Below are 22,539 nucleotides of genomic sequence, written 5' to 3' on the forward strand. Positions count from 1 at the left end.
GCTACTAAAGTTCTGCAAGACATGTGTCCTCCACCCCCTCAGAAAGGCTGGACCAAATCCTGATACTGCTTTTTTGATTTAGCCTTGTTACTGCTTTACTACTCTTCCTGCACATTATGTACGCTGCTGCAGCAGTAGTCCTTATAATGAGCAGAGTACAGCAGTTTGAATGTGCTCCTGATAACTGTAGATATTTGAGTATCAGTATCAGTACTGTAGTATATGTTCCATCAATCCAGTCCCCTTTCATTCTGATTCCTGCTTAGTTTTCTGGTGACAACCATATCCTACCAGAAAGATGCACTGCCCATCACATATTCCTCCGCTGCCACTTGGGTGGATAGACTTTCTCCCTACTTTTCAGGTTCAGTAAGCTTGCTTGTTGGTCACCAGTACAACCAACTCCTCAAAAAAAAAAAAAAAAACTGAAGATGGTAGGGGCACCTCTCCTATTTATATCGTACCTCCTGCTGTCAGGCCAGTATGTATAATCTGCAGCAATGATTCTAGAACTGTACTATGTTCTTTGTGTTTCACTGTTGCAGTCATCACATCTGGGTTATCCCTGCCAGGGTATCCCTCGGCCGGCCCAAATACCAGAAATTTAGTATTTCTGCATTGGTTGCTGTCGCTTGAGGACTGACGTCAGGTCGTCAGTAGTATAAAGTCAGGCAGCCGATACCATTACATCAGTCTTTTTTGCCATGGAGCCCGAAGCAGAAGCAGTTCACACGAGTGCCGGTCAACTGCTACCTGAGTTTCGTTTCTGAACTGAAGTTAAAGTCTTCTAAAGCTAAGTACCCCATTGGGGATCCTTTTTTCTTGCACTAACCGATGTCAGCAAAAGTTAATAATTGTCTCGCCTGTGGAAAGGAAATACCACACCAAGACTTTCACGCATAACTTGTCTAGGCCCAGGCCACGACATCCCTCGTTGTCACTTCTGTGTTTTGTTCAATGCCTGAACTATCCTTCGTCGGGCCCTTATTGTAGCCAGATATTTTCGTTTACAGTCTTCAAATTCTGATATGGCTTTGATAAGCCATCCAACAGCAGATCTTCCAAAAAAGGTTAAAGATAAAGACAGAGACAGACCGCACAGGTCCAAACCTACCAACAATGCTTCCATTAAGCTAGTCATCAGTCCTCCGGTACTCAGTGAGGCACTTTTGCAGCCCCTGATGCCCACTTCAGTTGATTCGCAGGCCACTACCGAGACCCTTTCGGAGTCTGGCATGCAGCAAAACTCTTCTTTGTTTAAGGATCTTGCTGTCATCTCTACCTTAGATGGGTCCAGAGCCGCTGAGCAGTTACCGGCTTTAGAGGAAGTCCTTCGCACCACCAAATTTCAACACAAACCGACGTCTTCTTTCACGAGTACCGTTCTTTTGAAAACAACCAAGTTCCTTAGGCCTAGGGTTCGAACCACACCCAAGAAACCGACTACCCTCTCTCAGACGCCTGCTTCCTTGCCTCAGTCTCAAATGCTTAAAATGGCAGAACACCTTATCATGCTGATCAGGGGAAGCCAAGCTACCCCCTCAAAAAGGAAAAGAGATCTGTCCCCAGTAGTTCTGTCTGAACAAGGGTCAGATGATTGTGATGCACCTAACTATGAATATATACAACCCCTCTCCACTTATGAGGATTCTGATGCAGAGGATTCCATTCCTTCAGCCTCTCCCCCAGGGGATTTTTTTTTTCCTTTGGGGGAAACCCTGCATACTTTAAGGGAGCATTTCCAATGGGAAAGTCAGGACTACCCTCAGTCTAAAAAGAGACCCAGGGAATTTGTAGATCTTCCACAGACCCTTGGCCATCCCCCCATTCTGTATGTGGTGGATGATGTTTTCCTTGAGTCCAGCTTGACTCCTGATGCCCTACCTCCTACTCCCAGGAAACCAGACAGATACTACAGAGTCCCTGACTCACACAAATACCATTTCAAAAATCCTACAGCTGACCCTGAGGTAATTTCTCAAGGGCCAAAAGGGATTAAAGCAACCTTTGCTAAGAATCCCACACCCTCAGGCAGGGATTCCCGAGCATTAGACAGATGGGGTAAAAAAGTATACACCTCAACTATTCTTGCTATCAGGGCACTAAATTGTCAGGTCCATATGCTTAAATATCAGCAACATACTTTGGAAGTCCTTAAACAAAAAATGTATTCCTTTCCTGCTTGGGCAGAATCTAAAGATTTACAGGATTTAATGCATTCTGCAAGTCAAGTAACTAGACACTTTGCACTGTGGTTTTGATGCCCTAGAAGCTTCTTGCAGGGCAGCAGTCACTGGATCTGGTCATTAGAAGACATGCATGGCTTAAGGAACAACCACTGCCAGACCATGTCAAATCTAAATTGTTGGATGCCCCCTTGCACAAAGATAACTTTTTTGGCACTAAGGCAGAAGAGGTCTTAAAAAAGATGGAAGAAAAAGCAAAATCTATGCAAACAGTTAAATATTACTTACAGGTGCAGCCCCCTAGATTCAGCAGACATTGCCCCTCCAAGCACTGGTCCTTTCCTGGTCTGACTAAGCAGGCTCAGCCTAGGACCTGTGGAAACAGACCCTCGAGACAGCAGCCCCAGGGAATGCAGAGATCTAAGCAGTGGACTACCTCCACTTCAAAACCAGGGAGTTCTAAGCCACCCCCTTATGGTAAGAATTCACAATGACTCACCTCCGCCCGACCCCCCTCTGCCCACCCTCACTTACCCCTAGGAGGAAAATTCTCCTTTCACTTAAGCACGTGGGCCACCATTACCAAGGACCAATGGGTTCTGAACATTGTGTCTCAGGGGTACAAGTTCTCCTTCCAACCCCAAATGGGTTCCCAGATCTTTCACCAAATCAGTGGGCAGAGGCTCAAAAGCAAATCTATTCCCTGCTCTCTATGAGTCAGTAGAACACATTCCTGCAGAACAGATAGGCCAAGGCTTCTATTCCAGACTTTTTCTGGTGCCCAGAAAAGAGGGCACCTGGCAGCCTATCCTCAATCTATCCATTCTAAGCACCTTCCTGGTGATCCCAAAATTCAAAATGCTCACCCTCCAGCAGCTGCTACCCATGTTGTCCAAGCGCACTTGGCTAGCCACCCTAGATGTAAAAGAGGCCTATCTCCACATTCATATCAGGCAATCATGCAGGGATTTGCTCTGCTTCAGGGCAGGATCTCAACACTTTCAGTTGTCTGCGCTTCCCTTTGGCTTATCTACTGTTCCCAGTGTTTTCACAAAATGCCTGGTTCCAGCCATTGCCTTTTGCAGGCAAAAAAACATTCAGATTTACCCCTACTTAGATGACTGCCTTATTCAGGCAAACAGCCAGGAAAAGCTGCTCAAGCACCTGGCCTTTGTAAAGACCCTACTAACCTCCCTAGGGTACATAGTCAACAAAAGGAAATCAAACCAGGTGCCCACCCAAAGGATAATCTTCCTGGGAGCAAGTCTGGACACAGCATCTCAGATGGCATACCTTACACCAGAGAAACAAAATTTCCTGACAGCCTACTTCTCTCAACTGGCCACCAGACCCCAGCTTTCTACAAGGAAAATCCTGCAAGCTCTGGGGTTCATGGCATCCTGCATACTCCTCATTCCATATGCCAGACTGCATATGAGGAAACTTCAGTGGTACCTAAAGAGTCTTTGGTGTCAACACTTTCAAGACCTGGAAACCCTTCTACCTATAATTCCTTGCCTAAGAAAATAATTTCTTTGGTGGGCAACAGCATACTCCCACAACAAGGGACTGCCCTTTTTCTCACACCCCGCTGCCCAGACCTTCACCACAGATGCATCAGACTACATTTGGGGAGCACACCTGGATGGCAGGTACATACAGGGCCAATGGAGCCCACAGCAAATCCCCCTGCACATCAGTCAAAAAGAGATGATGGCTGTGCAGCACTCATTAATAGCTTTCAAACCCCTTCTCTTTCCAGGGGTTCTCCTGATCAAAACAGACAACACCACTGTGATGTGGTACATCAACAAGCAGGGAGGGACTCAATCCTACCCACTATGCAGGCTGGCCATGACCTTTTGGCTCACAGCCTCTTCCATGCAACTACACTTGTTAGCACAATACCTACCAGGCTCTCTCAATTCCCTGGCAGACCAGTTAAGCAGAAACCTTCTGGACCCACATGAGTGGCAGCTCAGCAGAAGTACCTTCACCCTAATAACTCAGAAATGGGGATCCCTGAAGGTCGACCTCTTTGCTACCCACACCAGCCATCAGCTCAGCAAGTTCTGCACTAGGGAGCATCACTGCATGGCTTGGAAAGTGGATGCCCTTCCCCTGGGTCAGCCTCTCGGTCTATGTCTTTCCTCCCCTACCTCTCATCCTCAAGGTACTGCTCAAAGTAAAGGAGGAAAAACCAAAAACCATTCTAATAGCTTCAGACTGGCCCTGACAACACTGGTATCCCTTGCTGCGCCGCCTGTCCCAGCTGCCTCCATGGCATCTTCCTCAGATTCCAAACCTCCTAACCCAGAGGGGGAGGGGAATTCATGCACCCCCAATTGCAGACACTCAGTTTGGCAGCTTGGCTTATTCCCTAACCCCTAACCAGTCTGCCATCCTCAGTAAACAGGTTCTGGATGTTATCCGTGAGGCCAGACACCCTAGCACCAGAAAGTCTTATGCAGATAAATGGAAAAGGTTCTGCACCTGGATCCAGGCTAAGGGGGCCAATGTGGCACAGCCCTCCATCCCTGTCATCCTGGATTACTTAGCTGACCTACTACACAGTGATCTCTCTTTCTCCTCTATTAAATTTCATGCCTCTGCTATTTCTGCTCATTTTTCCCACTGAGCAGCCCCTTTTTTCACACCCTTTGACCCTTTGATCAGACAGTTCCTCAGAGGGGCTAGCAACCTGAGGCCCCCCAGAAGGGCACCAACACCAGCTTGGGACCTTAACTTTTTCTTAGAAAAGCTCACCCTGCCTCCTTTCAAACCAGCTTCTTCGGCAGAGCTACAATTTCTCTCCTGGAAGACAGCATTCCTTTTGGCCATCACTTCAGCCAGAAGAGTCTTTGAGCTGCAAGCACTCATGGCTGTGGAACCCTTCATCATCTTCCATGCAGACCGGGTATCCCTCAGAACTAACCCATCCTTCATGCCCAAGGTGGTGTCCAGTGTGACTCTCAACCAATCCATTCATTTGCCCACCTTCTTTCCTAATCCCCAGAGCAAGGGGGAAAGGATTCTTCACTCTCTAGATGTGCACAGACAGCTCAGATACTATCTGGACAGGACGAAATCCTTCAGAAAATCTGATCAATTGCTGGTTAGTTTTGCTACAGGGGTAGAAGGCAAAGCCATCTCCAAGCAAACCATTTCCAAATGGCTGGCACACTGCATCCATTTCTGCTACAAACAGCATGGTAAGCCTCCCCCAAGGGGGTTAGGACACACTCCATTAGAGCAGCCTCTACCTCTGCAGCTTTCCTCAGAGGAGTCCCCACCAGGGACATCCTGGAGGCTGCCACATGGACATCTGTTCACACTTTTACCAAGCATTACCACCTGTCTCTCTTCTCCAAATCCAGGGCAGGGTTTGCCTCTGCAGTCTTGCAGGGCATCCTAGCCAGCCCCTAGCTTCCTTGACTGCCTCCACCCATTTCCTCACCTTTGGGAATCTACCCAAATGTGATGACTCCAACAGTGAAACACGAAGAACATAGTACAGTTGTGTACACTTACCAGAAATGTAGATGCTTGAGTGTATTCACTGTTGCTGTCCTGGTTTCCCTCCCTCCATTCCCCTTATTCTCTTTCTCCTTTTGTTACCTTTATTCCTTGTTGTTCTCCTTTCCTTACAAGGGACATATTGGTATTTATTTTCCACTGGTGGGGTTCTTCCACCAGAACCTGGCATCCTACTTTGGGGGGTCCTGACAGGTTAGGGCAAGAAAAACTGATGTAATGGCATCAGCTGCCTGACTTTATACTACTGATGACCTGACGTCAGTCCTTAAGTGACAGCAACTGACATAGAAATACTAAGTCTCTGGTATTTAGGCTGGCCGAGGGCTACTCTGGCAGGGATAACCCAAATGTAATGACTGCAACAGTGAATACACTCTAACATCTACATTTATGGTAAGTGTACACAACTGTACTTTCTACAACTGTGGCGCATATATTCACACAGCTTTACTCTTATTTTCTCTAATGCAGAGCCATGCAGTTTATTCAGATTATTACCAATATATGTATTTGGTGTGACACTGTATTTTCTTTTACAATTTTTATTTTTCAGGGGACGGTTTAAAACAGCTGTTGGTATCCTTTCTGGAATAACCACATGCCTAGCTTTTGTGAAACCAGCAATCAATAATATTTCTTTGATGACACTAGGCATACCTTGCACAGTACTACTTGTGGCAGAGCTAAAGAGGTAAATTTCTCTTTTTCAATATTTATTTCAAAATTATTAAATGTAAAAGATGTACAGCATCAAAACATGTTTTCATGTGAGTACAGCATTTTCTAAGGAAAGATATCTATGGTAGTAAATGTAAAAGCTTCACAGCATCAAAACATGTTTTCATGTAAGTACAGCATTTTCTAAGGAAAGGTGCCCAAGGTCTTGAGCTGACTGTAAAGTTAACATCTACATTATTTTTCTGTTTTGTAGAGTTTCTGAAGAAGTTATTAAGTCTAAAATGTCACAAAATTTAGAGGTGCATGGGACCGACACAAGGCAATTAATTGTAAGACCTAAGGCAGTTACCAGAAGCTGCCATCATACAGTTGCCTAAAGTGAGGTGCTGTTCAGGCTTTGTACTAGCTCTGTGTTAAACAGAATAGAAGAGCAAATTTTACCTGAGTGTTGGATACAATACAGGTGATAGTGAACACATGCTTTGCATAGTAGGAGGTATCCGAGAAGAGAACAATATTGATAAGCTTTCTGGCAGTTTCTGGACCATTAGTTTCAGAAGCAGCATGCAACTGTATTGTCATATGGATCATCTGATGTGCTCCAGCCACATATACACAAAACACACACACACACACACACACACACACACACACACACACACACACACACTAAGCTAATATCTTATTCTCTTGGTAGTCTCTGTTTTTTTAATAACCCAGCAACACTGTGACCTAGACATTATTTTTTATTTTATTTTTCTGTTATTGTCATATATTCTTCTAAGCAAATATCCATCTCATATAGATTTCATGTTAAAACAGATTAACTAATGATGAATTATAACTTATTTCCTTCACTAAATTTAGCTAATTTTGCTACCCATATACCTTCATTGTGATATATTTCCCATTAAATATGTAACTAGAGAACTTGAACTGATACTGAATGTATTTTCTTTTCTCATATGCTAATGTGTAACATTGCTTCTAATGCGTCATTCTGAGAGAGACTTCACATTTACAACGGGTCATAACCCACAATCTTCTTAGTTGTCAAGTTGTTACACATACATGCCCATGTGGGAGTGCAGACTCACGCATGCACATACAACAAACACTGCCCCTATGTCTAGCAGAGGTTTGTGTCATCGTCCAAGCTGCAGACTTGTTTTTCAAAGTGGTAATTTTGTGAAGCATCCCTTTGAATGATTATTATTTTATCCGTTTTGGGACCACAGTATCTAACATCAATAACTTATTGACTCATGACAAAGGACTCCTTTTAGTCTGAAAGGCTCTAGTAACTGCATAACATATGTCTGTCCAATAAAAATAATCACATCACTTCTGTGTTCCAATATTTTCCATGCCGTAATTTTAATCATTTTAATTTTATTATTATGGAGATACATTAGTCAATGTGACCAAATCACCTACAACCAATTTTTACACCACTGAGTGGCTAGTCCTCAAACAGCACCAAGTCTTTATTCTACATTTTCCTGTTAAAGAAGACATTCACACAAAAGTTGATGCTTAAAGTGGCTGGTCTGTACAACTCTCCCCTGATAGGTACCACCTAGAGTCTGTGGTCCTGCCCACAACTCATTTTTGTTTACACTTTGTTAGCATATTTCTCAAGTTCTATTGAGAGGTTTGGGTTTGATCCCATTAACTTTCATCTTTAAGGTAAAAACACCCACCATATATTTTGGGAGGGGTAAAGAACACAATGAATATGCAGACTCCATACACATAGTAATCGGAGGTCAGTATCAATCCCTGGGCCTTGAATCTGTGAGGCAGAGAACCCAGCCATCATGTCTCCACCAGACACCAGAAGAACCATTTACCATGGTTCAGTTACATGCACAGGAAAGCAGAATATGATTTGGTGAAGATAATTTGGGAGAGATATGAAGAAAACAAGAGGAGGTGAGGATGTCCAGCCAAGAGATGGATGAATTATGTGAGAGAAGACCTGCAGGTCTCAGGCATGACTGTCCAAGAAGGTAGAAGAGTGGCACTGAACTGAGAGACCTGGCAACATCCAGACCCATGCAGAAAAAGTGGGGTGTTAATGATGATGACTAGAAGACAAGTCATTACTGTTCTTATTTGAAGTGAAAGATGGATGTATCATTTAACCAGTCCTTTTCCTGCAATCCCTGTTTCAGCATCTGTAGCTACCTTTATATGCCCTGAACACTTTCTACTATTTTATACCATTTCTGATGACCAGTTTCTATAACCTACTTCTTGATCAGTATTGTTCTATGTCCATTTAAATATGCTGTGCTTTTTAACTTCTCATCCTGCCATGTGGAAAGAAATCTTCTATTAAACCTTCTATATGCCATAAATATTGGGGTCTATATCATAACATTGAAGTCTAACAACTTCAAATGTTATAATATCGAACCCAGTAGAGCGAAACATCAGAATACCGAACAGTCAGAATAGCGAATTTTTTACCAGGGAAAATATTTGCTGTTCTGACAAACATACACACAACACAAGCACACCAAAATAAATAATCCACACACACACACACACACACACACACACACACACACACACACACACACACACACACACACTTCACAAAACCCTACACTAAACCATACATACACCACTAGGTATCCACTTACATTAACCCAACCCTAACCCTAAGGTCCGTCACTATCACACACTCACCTTACCCGCTCCCTAACCCTAACTCACCTACCCCACCCTAACCCTCACATCCACACAATTGCACACTTACCTGACCAATGCCCTAACCCTAACTCACCTAAACTGCACCCAATCGCACACTCACCTTCGTTCGCACACTTGCCTTAACCCGGTCCGTAACCTTCACTCCACAGTTGAGGAAATAGCGAAGTTGCAGAAACGACCCACTGAATACTTTCCCTAGGAAAGTATTCGGTGTTCTGCAGCTTTGCTATTTCCAGGGTTTGCTCTACTGGATTCGATATTATTACATTCGAAGTTGTTAGACTTCGATGTTATAATATCGACTCAAATATTGCATAGTACCTAAACAGCTGCCATGAACAAACTTTCCTCCCATGTCTTTGCCTCTACATCCAGCTGTCATCTTGCTTAGTTGATTACATGTAAAGTAATTTCCTTTGTGTTCCTTTTCAACTGAACTTGAATACTAACAACACTTAATCCGGTATCCTATACAGAAGTAAATATTTATGTTACATAGCAGAATTTTTTAGTAATGCTTTATCAGTCAGTATGCATAACTTTACTTACCTTTTAACATACACAATACTAACAGTCGTAGGGAGACCTCCTCGTACTATATTACTTGTTAACATTATCATCAATAAACTGATCTATACATCCATTGCTCTAGTTATAGGTCAAAATGCATATTTTCTTGTAGTTCTTTCATACGTTTTTTGTTTTGCATTGCTTTACTGTACTTTGTTTAATGCTTCCCTTTAGTCTAACATTTCCATATTTTAAAATTCTGTCATGATTTACAGAAAGCACACTGTTTAACAGAAGAGAAAAATCTAATGTCTAACAACGCAAGCACTGAATAAGAACAGAGACATGTCACTGGCCTTCCTTAAAGTTCTCCTAGGTAATTAAAAATGTTAGCAGCATTTATACGAATATATTTAGTATAAATATTTAATGATAGAAAGGTAAATTTGTGTTTTATTCCAAAACTTGTTATATGCAAGAGCATGCTTACTGCATTTGTCTTGCATCAAAAATTTTAAAAAAATGTGCAAGGGAAAGTCTCTCTATATGTATATTTTTATTTTCAGGTTTTATTTATTAATTGACTAATACTTTACCATATTCTTTTTAAGTCTGTAAATGTATATTTCCATATGTCCATATTTCCATACAGCAAGAGGTTCTCCGGTTCGATTCCCGGCTGGGGTGCCTTCTGTGTGGAGTTTGTAAGTTCTCCCTGTGTTCGCGTGGATTTCCTCCGGGTACTCCGGTTTCCTCCCACATTCTAAAGACATGCTTCTGGAGCATTTCTCCCCGGGCCTCCGCTGAAAACAGGATCTGTGGAACCTAGTCGGACTTTCCCGGTCAACAAATGTTAAATAAATAAAAAAAAATAAAAATAAAAAAAATGTCTAACCCTTACCACATACTACAATATTCACACTGTTTTGAAAAGTATTAATTTTACAGGTAAGCACCTACAAAATCTAGCATTAGTAACACATCACGATCACTTAGTTAATAATTACATAATTAGCATGAAATATTCAAGATATTAAAAATTATCTGAGTGGTATTAAAATTAGTAAAATTGGAATGCAGGTGAATGATTCATTAAGTATTCACAAGACAAACAAAACCAGAGTCCACAGTTAATAAGATAAGGTGCAAAAAAGTTTTGATTAAGGCTTGTGTCTCTGTTATGCAAGTGACATTTTCAGAATCTTTAAAATGCTATAAAACCACCAATCATATACAGATATTCCAGTTACATGTCCTTTTCATTAACCAATAAAATTAAGAGACACATGCCAACTCCAAAATTTCTTAAAAAACATTCTTAACTTTAATACACAGTTAATGTGGTCATTTTGCTCTGGTGATTGCCCTGTATTTTAACTGGAGTTGCCTTTCTTACTCCTTTTTCTGAATTAATACAGTGTAATCAATTCCCCTCCCATCTGGTATTAAAGCATCAATAACAAAAATAGAAATTTTATAAATGGATTCTTACACTCCCTGTTTTGTGCTCCCACATTTTATTGCACTAACATATTCCTGATATTAAAATTAAATATGAGTGCTTTCAAAAGTTATTATTATTAATACCTCAAAGTCACATGGTCTTGATTAACGTGAAAGTACTTAGATCTCTACCTCCATCCATCCATCCATTCATTACCCCTTTTTTTGCCATGTTTTAAACATGAGGTTGGGATGTTACATCAATGGTGACCTTTATCTACAGAACACTGGGTGGCAAGCCCTGCTGCGGTTGTTCTAGTGTACCATACATTTGCATGCAATTACAGCTATGGATATTTAGAGCATCCAATCCACCTACTGCATATCTTTGGATTTGAGAAGAAACCAGAGAACCCAGAGAAAACCCACATGACCACAGAGAGGATATCCAGACTCCACACAGAAAGCACCCTCTTCAAGAATTGAACCAGGTAACCTGTTGCTGTGAGGTGACAGCACTACCCGCTGCACCACTTTGCTACTTCATTACTTAGATTTGCTTGTTCCAAATTATTTGTTAATGTTGTTGATATTTCAACATATGTCATTTACAACTTATATATTTCCATATAGGAACCCTTCCTGTATACTCTGCCAGGTGTGTGGCGTATGCCTGTAATCCTAGCATCCTGGGAGGCAGAGGTTGTTGGATCGAGTCAAACTGTGCGTGAGAGACCACACTTCCTGGAAAAGGGGATAAAAAGTCCCAAGGAAAAAAAAAAGTAATCCCAGAAGGACATACAAAATATCTTAAGTAATAATAAATTTAGATAGAGGGACCTGTAAAAACTGATTTTAGTAAGCCATCAAAAACAGTTAACAAGTGGTTAGTTTGAGAATAATCAGGGTATTAAAATGACCTTGCAAACTATAGCAGTTTAGTGAAAGTGTTCCTAAAAACTATTATTATTAACATGATGAGGTCACGTAAATTATGGGTAGCATAACGATATTCTTATCTATTCATCTATTTCAAGCTATTTATTGAAGTGGTTAGTACGTCACCATACTGGTACTGAAACTCAAAATGTAAATGTCAGTACCGTTAACTCTAATTATACATTGCAGTATTCAAACTTTTACTGCTTCATTTGAGCTGTACAGTCTCTACCCTTGGAGAGAATGTGTGGATATTGAGATGATGAGTGGGTAACCTAGCAGAGCTGTAAAAGTTCACTCAGAAAGGAAGCTGAAGAACCATGGAGAGGCATTGTCACTGATTACATAATTTAGTAGTGATATTCAGAGGAGTGGGTGGCCAGTGCTGACAAAGGCCTTGATGAAATGTATGAAGATTGTACCAGATAGTTGTCCCTTATCCATAGCCATTAATATGTCATTCACTGAGTGAACAGATGGCTAGTGCAGTGCTATGATTTGGCCAGAAGCCGCGTTGATTTAAGCAAAGTAGATGTTGACATAGTTTGATAATTGAAATAAAACAAAAAGAATGGCCAGTACATGGAAGTGTTCACAACTTTAATACTTCTTGATTAAAACACGTTATTAATAGTTTGATAACTAGTTGTAGGTTAGTTTCTCAAAGACTTTACCTAGTGTTGGAAGTATAAAAATGTGTTTCAGATGTATTTTGCAGTATTATTATTAAGGAATTGTGTTTTGTCCTTTATTTCTAAGTTACCTCTCTTCATAAAAGAGAAAGCAGGAAACACTGTGGTGTAGCTATTTTTCATACCTGCATCTCAAAATGTGAGAATGTTGAGAAAACATGTTTAGTTAAATGATAAAATTCTGAGACATTTATATAAAAAGATAAATGATACAGTTTTTCTGACATACTTAGATAAAATTCTACAAAAATTACAGAAATAAATTAGATGTGGAAAAGTACAGCACATAATGTCACTTTCGAGCATTTTCTGTGGTATAAGTAAAAGGCAAAATGTCACAAAGCAGTTTCCTCTTTAAAACAGTGATGTGGTTATAAATAGTCTGTTAATTTAAAAGCACAACAACATTTAAACTGGTCCCGAACACAGAAAATGAAGGAAGGAGTGATTTCCTTATCTGTGGAACAGTCAAAGTGTTAAATATGTAAGAATATGCCTAGGTCCACTGGTATAAGAAACAATACAAATTACTTAGGAAAAGGAGAAAACCAGTTGTAGAAACTTTTAATGAGGTAGAGTTTGGTAGATCTAGATATGGACCAGAACATTAAGCAGTCCAGATTTCTTTGATACCAGTACTATTATGCACTTTTCAGGCAGTACATTCAGATGATTGTATAATGAATGATTGACATACAAAACATACACCACAACATGTCAAATATTCATTATATCATACACACAACACATCAATACTCAGTACATCAAAAAAGGAAACACATTTCCTTTTCCCATGCACTACCCATAACCCAGTTACATTCAGCTCAGATTTGTCTGAATAATAGCAATGTTATGGGAAGGGCCTTTTTAAAGTTAAGATTCACATTAGGGTTAGGGTTAGCATACATTACTAAGGTGGGTAAGGTTTCAGGCAAAATTTCAGTCGAGTCGAGTGATTATTTGATCCAATATTATCTTTTCTGTCCGATTCAACAGTTGGATTATCAGATCAAACCATATCCAACCTCAGTGCTTTTTAAGAGCTTGGAGCCAGGGCTTTGACTCCTCCCCTACTCATAATTCCCTCTAATCCTTAGAATACCTCAGATGTCATTTGCCACTTGATCCTTCAAGATGTGTTATTGGAGGGCTCTGCAGTAGGATTGGGTAAATGATCTTTTTTAATGTTTGTCTTGGCTAAACTTACTAGTTAGTCATTTATCTTAACTCTCCCCTGTTTTACTTCTCAGTTCTTTTCCCTCATAAGGAACTTTCTTTTTTCCTTTCCCACCTTCTTTGCCTTTTCTATTTCTGGTTCGTGTATGTGTTTTTTACTGATATTTACCTAGTTAAGGATGATATTTTGTAGTTTATTTAGTATACTCATTGTCAGTACTTGTTACCTTGTTAGTTTTTGTTGTGTGGTTATTTGCTTCTAGCATGTTTGAGAAGGCTGCTGGGTTCAAGAAATGCTCAGTTTGTGAGCACAAGATCCCTCCACAAGACCCTCACTCCTTATGTGTATACTGTCTGAGAGTATTTCACTTGGATGTGGACTGCGATGGTTGCTGATCTTTAGGGGCCAGGGCCCTGCAAGGTCACCACGACAAATTAGTGAAGGCTCTTCTTCTTGCCCAAGTGAGAGGATTGGCTACTCCTGCCCTCGAGACATCCTCTCCTGCATCTAAAAAGTCAGAGAAACCTGAAGTTCCTAAGGAAAAGGAAATAAAAAGGCAAGGAACAAACCAGAGAAAAGGAGAGGACGCAAGAGAAGAGGGTAGAAAAACTTAGAAAAGGTCTCCAGCACCATCAGAGCAATCTGGTCCTGCACTTAAGACTCAAAGATGTTCAGAACCAGTGGTTTGTTGGATCTGCTCACCACCTCCTCCTCTACATTTTTCCCAGAGTTGGTAAGTCCCAGGATCTGTTCACCTTTCTTATAGGAGAAGCATCAATACTCTTCTCAGTAGCACTGGTGGCCTCATCCTTCAGTTCCTTCCATTCATCGAGGAGTCTGTCAGTAGCCAATGTTAATAGGATAATGCAGAAGTTTCTTTGGACACAAAATCCGACTTTCAGATCCAAAGCCTGCAGACCCAAGTCTACCCCATAGAGCACCCACATTAGAGCCAACAGCATTACTGACTTTGATTCCATCTGTTTCCCTCACTCTGACAACTCTGGCCTTGTCAGATCGTGATGAGTCTTGGAGCCAAAGCATTAGAGCCAAAGGTCAGAGTCAACTCTGAACTGCTCAGGACCTTCCATGTCCCTCAGCACCTTGGTTGTTGCAGCTCAGCACACTTCCTGTGTTGTTCAACCCACTGACAAACTAATAGAGGAGCAGACATGGAAAGAACCTGATGTGGTGGAGTCAATTCCACAAAAAACAGACAAAATCTAGGTAGACCCCTAGGAAAAACTCCCACTGGAGCAAGATTCTCCCAGTAGGTGCCATGGTTGTTGTGGGAGACACAAGAAAGGAGCTCTCAGAGGGGACACATCTGTTCATCTCCCTAATAGAGAATCTAGGGCATTGGACAATTTTGGGAAATGGTGGTATACTTCAGTAACATTTGCACTCAGAGCACTGAACTACCTGGCTTACATGACTTATTTCAAGAGTGACTTGACAAAGGAGTTATTGAAATCACTCTGGGGCAACCTGCCTGCACGCATCCAAAAGTCAGTGGCATCTCAGAGATGGCAGGCTGTCTGCTCCATCATTCAGATTTTATCATCTTCACAAAAGCCAAGTACCAGGAAAGTTTACCTTAGCAAGTGGAAAGGATTTACCATTTGGGCCTGTTCCTGTAGTTGTGGACCCTCTTTCAGTCTCTCTCCCATTGAATTTGAATTTTTTGGCAGAATTGTTTCAGAAAGACTCCAGTTTTTCAACTGTCAAAGTCCACCTATCAGCCATTTCCAGTTTTCATGTGGGGGAAAAAACAGACTTCCATTGCCTCTTTAAAAATTTCTAAAGCCTTTTTGGTAGCAGTCACATCTGCTAGGAGAATTTCAGAGTTGCAGGCTGTATCCTGTAAACTTCCATATTTATTTTTTCTTAAAGACAGTGCATTCCTTAGAATGAATCCTTAATTCCTAAGGTGGCCTCAGTCAAACAATTAACTTACTAGCCTTTTTTCCCAAAGTTTTAAATAAAGGGGAATACATGTTACATTTTATGGATGTTCATAATCATCACAGGTTTTCCTTAGCAGATGAAGGATTTCAGATAGTCTGAGCAACTTTTTGTTTGCCAAGGAGTCTCTGAAAAGTGATATGTCCAGGTGGCTTTCCAACTGTATTGCCTTTGTTTTTGAAAAGATGGGATTGACTTTGCCTGGAAAACTAAATGCATGCTAACCAGTGGCTGCCTCTACTGCCTTCTTAACTAGGGTTCCCATTTATGAGATTTCTGCTCCAGCTACTTGGTCTACAGTTCATACCTTTGTGTTGCACTACAGGTTGGATGGACAGTCCAGGTCTCATACAGCCTTTAGCTCCACCATACTCAGGAATAGCCTTCCTTGAGACCACCTGGGTTTTGGGTAGCTTGGGAATCTACCCCAATTGTTGTATCAAGAAAAAAATGCAACATTAGATACAAAAGTTAAGTACTTACCATAATACCGGATCTATATTCCCTTGTTTAATCTAGTTCAGCATCCCTCCTTCCATCCCCATCCTAAAATCATTCTTGGATTCCCGGATTAACATTTGGATCTGACCAGAGGCCATTTCTTTTTTGAACAGCTTTTCTCATGTGTCCTTATTGTTATCTATGATGTTCAGTTAGACTTGTGTTTATGTTTTCTTGGACAGAATTTACAGCTATAAGCAGGAAAACACAATCTGAGGTATTCTGGGAACCAGAGGGAACTGTGAGAAGGGGAAGAGTCAGAGCCTTGGATCCAAGCACTTGAAAAATGCTGAGATCAGATCAAGTGGGATCAGATAACCCAATTGTTGAACCAGACAAAACAAGACAACACAAATCTAGCATTATGGTAAGTACGTAATTTTCGTTTATATAGGAGTCTGTGCAGTAAGTGTGATGCAGTAATCAGACTATTAACTTTAAGCATGGAATCCCATTTTTGGATGAGAATGTTGAAGGAAGTTGCAAGTCCTGATGAAAGCCCAAGGAAGTTATTTGGTCAGAGATGAAAGAGTCTGTTAGGTTAGATGAGTAAATTAAATGGACTGGTGTTCTGAGTAAAAGACTGCCACCAGAGCAGTGGGGGAGCTGTTTATTACCTCCTGAGAGATGCAATAGTTCCAGTCAAGTCAAAATATTTGTATGGACATGCTACCACAGATAGTTTTATATGCCAAATAGACTGAGGCACATATATCCGAGTGTCAGTGCAGAGTACTGGATGCATCTTGAAGGCATGTTATGGAAATATGATGCTTCATATTTTGACTGTATACTGAGATGCCAACTTGTAAAAATCAAATCCAAAATTATCTTGAGGATTTCAGGCCTGGTAAAGCTCAGCTGCTGATGGGTAAGTTTATGCTGGTTGTGTCAGAGGAGAGTAGGTGGTGTCAGCATGAAAAGGTTCTCCTGAATTAGATTATATTGGTAGCAAAGAAGAAAATAATTATAAAATGGAAGAAGAAAGATCTCCCCCAAATTTTGATGTTTTAGTATTGTTGATGGAAGAGCAGTAGAAGACAAAAGTACTGCTGCTGAAAGGAAGGATAGACAGATAGTGGTATACTAACAGGTGACATGCATGGCTACGATTGACGGATTCCAGAGATAATCCTCAGGTGTAATAATTGGATTCCCTTCCACATTGTCATATGGAGTGCTGGACTGTAGTCTTGCCTTCACACCTCTGAACCTGGAGATATCAAAAATCTGGATAAAGGCCCATGAAAAGTAGGTGCAACTGCCCAGAAATTGGACACTAATTAACATAAAAGTTGCATGCATAATAATGTAACTCCACCCAATCTGATGGAATTGTGGGATACCATCATTAAAACTGTGAAAACGTTCCGTAATTTTAACATTAACTCTAAAAATACACTTTCCACACAGAAGCACCAGTTAAAGTCCCTTTACAACATTTTCAAAAAATATTAATGAAAGTAGTAGGCAATAGACATATAAACACTTTGCATTCAACATTTTATCCTACCATACTTCTAGCACAGTTTTCCACCATACTTCACAGAAATGCACGATACTATTGAAAAATGGTCACTAAGTGTTTAAACTGTGCAAAAGATAAGAAGGTCAGTTGCTTTCATCGCCACCCAGCAATTATACCCATTTATTTTTGCACTTCTGATGATGCCCATGTTATAACTGTAATTTATTCTGCATACATTTTAGCATTCTAAGTTTTATCAGACAAATCACAGTAATCCTGCAAAGCCACAATAACAAGCAGTCTAGTTATTCATTTTCATTCACAGACACAACCCTGATGGTAGCTAATTTGTAAGCGTCCATCACAGATGTCATGAGTATTATTAAGTCTGTGCAATTGTTGTAGGAAAGCACAACACTGATTAGTAAATGCTTCTGTTGCTTTCATGCATCCATAGCTATATGTGTAAGTATTAACAAGGGAAAGAAATCGCTGATGTGGGCGTTTGCTGTTTTGAGATTTCACGTTTTAAGGGTCGATGAAGAGGCGTTCGATGGAATGCCTCTACAAGGATGTACTACAGACCTTTAAAATCCTGCTTAAACTGCAGGTAAAGCCAGGAAAGAGTGAAAAATAAATAAAGCCTAAAGGCTGAACAAGGAGAAGGTCATGGTGAGCTGCCTGTCGGGCGCTAGGATCCGCCACATAACACAAGCACTCAGGTCACTCCAAGGCAAGTACAAATATGACTCAGTCATTGTCCATGCTTGTGTGAATGACCTGAGACGTACCTCCCTGGACTACATGAAAAGAGACATAGAGGAGCTCTCTGAGCATGTGGCCCAGGCCGGTATGACCCTGACCTTGAGTAGCATCTTACCCTCACCAAGAATGATGCCACAATATGAAGACAAGATGATCAATTTCAACAATTGGTTTAAGTATTAGTGTCTTTCAAAGGGGATCCAATGCCTGTCAGTCTCTGATGACATGCTCGACAAGCCACGATGCTTCGCTAGGGATGGCTTGCACCTGTCACCCCTGGGCTTTCGGATATTGGCAAAGGCTCTTGCTACCCCCATAGTGTCTTTTTTAGGCAAGGCTCAAAAGACAAACCCACCTCCATAGGTATCACAAGGGATAAGAAACTAAGAGTAATGCTACTCAACGCCAGAAGTCTAAACCTCAAGATGCACTTTTCGAAACTCTCCTTAGCATGGAGAACATCGATATCTGTGCAGTAACAGAAACCTGGTTCAAGGCTCCCGAGAGCACCCCAGCACTACCAGGTTATACCTCATACCATGCCCCAAAACTTGGACCGACCCACAAAAGGAGGGGGAGTATCAATATTCGTCAAAGATACCCACACCTCCAGGTTGGTGGCACAGCACAAAGCATCAGAGACTATCCATGTGCAACTAACAGTGGGTAAAACTGCCTTCCAGTTTATAGCCTGCTACAGACCACCCTCCCTAACCCAGGAACCCCACTTGGCCTTCCTGAGAACACTGGAAAATATGAAGGTCTCTCCAAACACCATTATATTGGGCGACTTCAACTACCCAAACATAGACTGGGAGCATTACTCTAGCTCCAACACCCTAGCCCAAAGGTTCCTAGAATTTATAAACTCAAATGCTATGGAACAACTTGTTACCACTCCCACAAGAGGGGAAAACATACTGGACCTGATCATCACCAACATGGGGACTCTATGCTCCAGACCAGAAGTGTATCCCTCACTGGTAAGATCAGACCATAAACTAATCTCACTGGATATTCACATCCCGACACCACCCCCTGCCCAGAAAACCACAGTGAAAAACTTCTCTAAAGCAAATTTCACACTCCTCAAAACCGAGGTGGAATCATTCAAAGCCCCTCCTGGGCCTGTGGAAAATACAGCCCAGACCACAGAATCCTTTATAAACGCATTCTATGAACACCTTCAGGAATGCATGGATCATGCGATCCCAAATAAAACCAAGACCCAATCCTCCAAAGGCAGACGTCCTGTCTGGTGGACCCCAGCCATAAATAAACTATACAATAGAAGGAGGAAGCTACTAAATGATAGAGCAAAATTCCAAAAAGGGAAGGCATCTCTGATCAGTATTAGCAAAAAACTACGGGCACTCATAAAATCGTCTAAGGCCAGCTTCAAGAGAAAAATTGCACAGGACACTAAGGATAATCACAAGGCTTTCTTTAGTTATGTTAGGAACCTGGGTGGTAATTCCCAGATATGCTCAGAATTAGTCCAAAATGACAAAAAATACACCGAACCCACAGACATTGCCAACATCCTAGCTGACAGGTTCAGTGCAAACTTCTCCCCCCTCCCCACCAAAAGGGCAAATATCTATCCCAGCAGAGTGCTGCCCCCCTGACATCTCAGATGCTCAGGTAAGAGCCACCCTCTCCAAAACAAAAAACACAGCATCAATGGGACCAGACGGTGTCCCGGGCTGCATCCTACATGAACTCCAAAAAGAGCTAAACCCAAACATAAAACTGCTGTTCAATCTCAGCCTTATTACAGGATATGTACCCAAAGAGTGGTGTACAGCAACTGTGGTCCCTCTCCACAAAGGTGGTGCCTCAACGGATCCTGGAAACTATCGCCCCATAAGCCTGACTAGCTTGGTCTGCAAAGCTATGGAAAGGATCATCATGGACCTCATAAATAAAGATATTGGGGACCTACAGACACTGGATCCTACCCAGTTCGGCTTTGTTAAGGGCAGATCCTGCCTCTTAAACCTGGTTGATTTCTTTGAAACAGTCACCAAGGCCATTGTGAGGGAAGGTGGTCCACACAGCCTACCTGGACCTGCAAAGCCTTCGATACAATACCCCACTCGGGCATTATAGATAAGCTCACCAGCTTAAATATAAACCCCTATGTCACTAGATGGGTTGCAAACTGGCTCAAGGACAGAACCCAGATGGTTAGAATTGCTGGAGCCATGTCAGACTCCAAACCAGTTACAAGTGGTGTCCCACAAGGCTCAGTCCTGGGTCCTCTCTTATTCGGTATATATTTCTCGGAGGTACAGGCCAACACGGAAGGACTGTGGCTGACCAAGTTCACAGATGACTGCAAACTGGGTGCCATAATCGACTCACCAGCCGACACAAGCATCCTCCAAAAGGGCCTCATAGAAACAGACAACTGGTGCCAGAGCCATGGCCTCAAGCTAAACACCAAAAAGTGTATAGTCATCCCCTTTGGCAAAAACAAAGTGCCCACAAATTACCACATAGGTGGTAATCCATTAAGTACAGAAGAAGTAATTAGGGACCTGGGGACCCAAGTTGATAGCAATCTCTCATTTGACAACCATGTGGCCAAAGTGGTTAGAAAAACATTTTATATAGCCCACCTAATCATGAAGGGATTCACATCTAGATCAGGGGAGGTCATTGTGCCTCTTTACTCATCCCTCATCAGGCCCATAATTGAGTACAATGCCCCTTTTGGGATGTACCTTACCAGACACCTGCAGCAACTGGAAAGACCCCAAAAGTACCTCACCAAGAGGATCAAAGGGCTCAAACAGATGCCATATGCTGCCCGGTTAAAGAAACTCCAGCTCTACTCAGTGGCATATCGCCTGTTCAGTGGTGATCTGTGCCTGACGTATAAAGCCATGTCCAACCCGGAATTAATGGACATGCTGCACCTCAGAAAATCCAAATCCCATCGAGCTACATGCTCGAGACTTGAACCTCAGCACTGAAATAAATAGGACATGCTGGAGGGACAGATTCATAACCCAGAGGCTCCCTTCACTCTGGAATAAAATCCCAGTCCAGGTTAGGCAGAGTCCCTCATTGAGTCTCTTCAAGAGGAATCTTGATGAGTGGATGGGAGATCGTAGGTTTACCCCGGGTATCACTTCTGTGTCACTGTTAGACAGAGGCACAGTATACTAACTTCAAAAAAGGGCATAGCAAAATTAATTTAAAATGAGTGGCGAAAGCCAAACACATTCTGGCTAGGCTTATAAATGCCCTAGGGCAGATAGCCTAGTATGAACCTATGAACCTAAAAGAAGGATTTATACTCTTTAAAATACAGTTCAGAAGCCCATAAGACATAATGCTGTATATTACCTGGCAAAATCAACTCTGCTACTAAGTAAGCACAAACATTATCAATTCCAATACAGGAAGATACTCAAAACAGCTGTTAGTACAGTGGATATAAAAAAGTGTACACACCCCTGTTAAAATGCCAGGTTTTTGTGATATAAAACATGAGACTGCAATAAATTATTTCAAAACTTTTCCCACCTTTAATGTGACCTATAACCTGTACAATTCAATTGAAAAACAAACAAATCTGTTAGGAGAAAAAAAATAAAAAATGTATAATAAGCTGGTTGCATGCCCTTAAACTAATCCTTTGTTGAAGCACCTTTTGATTTAATTACAGCATTCAGTCATGATTGCTGACCTCCGGATTTTACAGCCAGCCACTGAATTTAACAGGAATAACAGGGTTTGATTTTCACGTGGGGTAATTGGCTAGGCTTAAAATGGCCCACAAGGGGCAATTAGCCTAGTACTAACCTATGAACCTATGAACCTAAGGGCCAAACTGCTGCAAATGATTTTTTTTAATTTTCAAGACAAAAATTCCAGCAGACATCACTTACGACCCCTTCCCCGATTTTGCATCACATATTTTTTGTCTTTACATTCATAAAATAT

The 22,539-nt window shown here is 41.5% G+C and overlaps 1 protein-coding gene across 1 annotated transcript in view; it reads left to right on the forward strand.

The window, feature by feature from the left end:
* The window catches only part of ACER2 (alkaline ceramidase 2), a 212,621-nt gene that overhangs the window by 140,715 nt on the left and 49,367 nt on the right, over positions 1 to 22,539 (forward strand). The window contains exon 4 of the mRNA XM_044067198.1: positions 6,277 to 6,414. Within this exon, the coding sequence (XP_043923133.1) occupies positions 6,277 to 6,414 (138 nt within the window). The remainder of the gene's footprint in view (positions 1 to 6,276; positions 6,415 to 22,539) is intronic.

The sequence above is a fragment of the Protopterus annectens genome, chromosome 3.part1, assembly GCF_019279795.1.
Source record: "Protopterus annectens isolate FY-2018-M chromosome 3.part1, PAN1.0, whole genome shotgun sequence".
Lineage (NCBI taxonomy): Eukaryota > Metazoa > Chordata > Ceratodontiformes > Protopteridae > Protopterus > Protopterus annectens.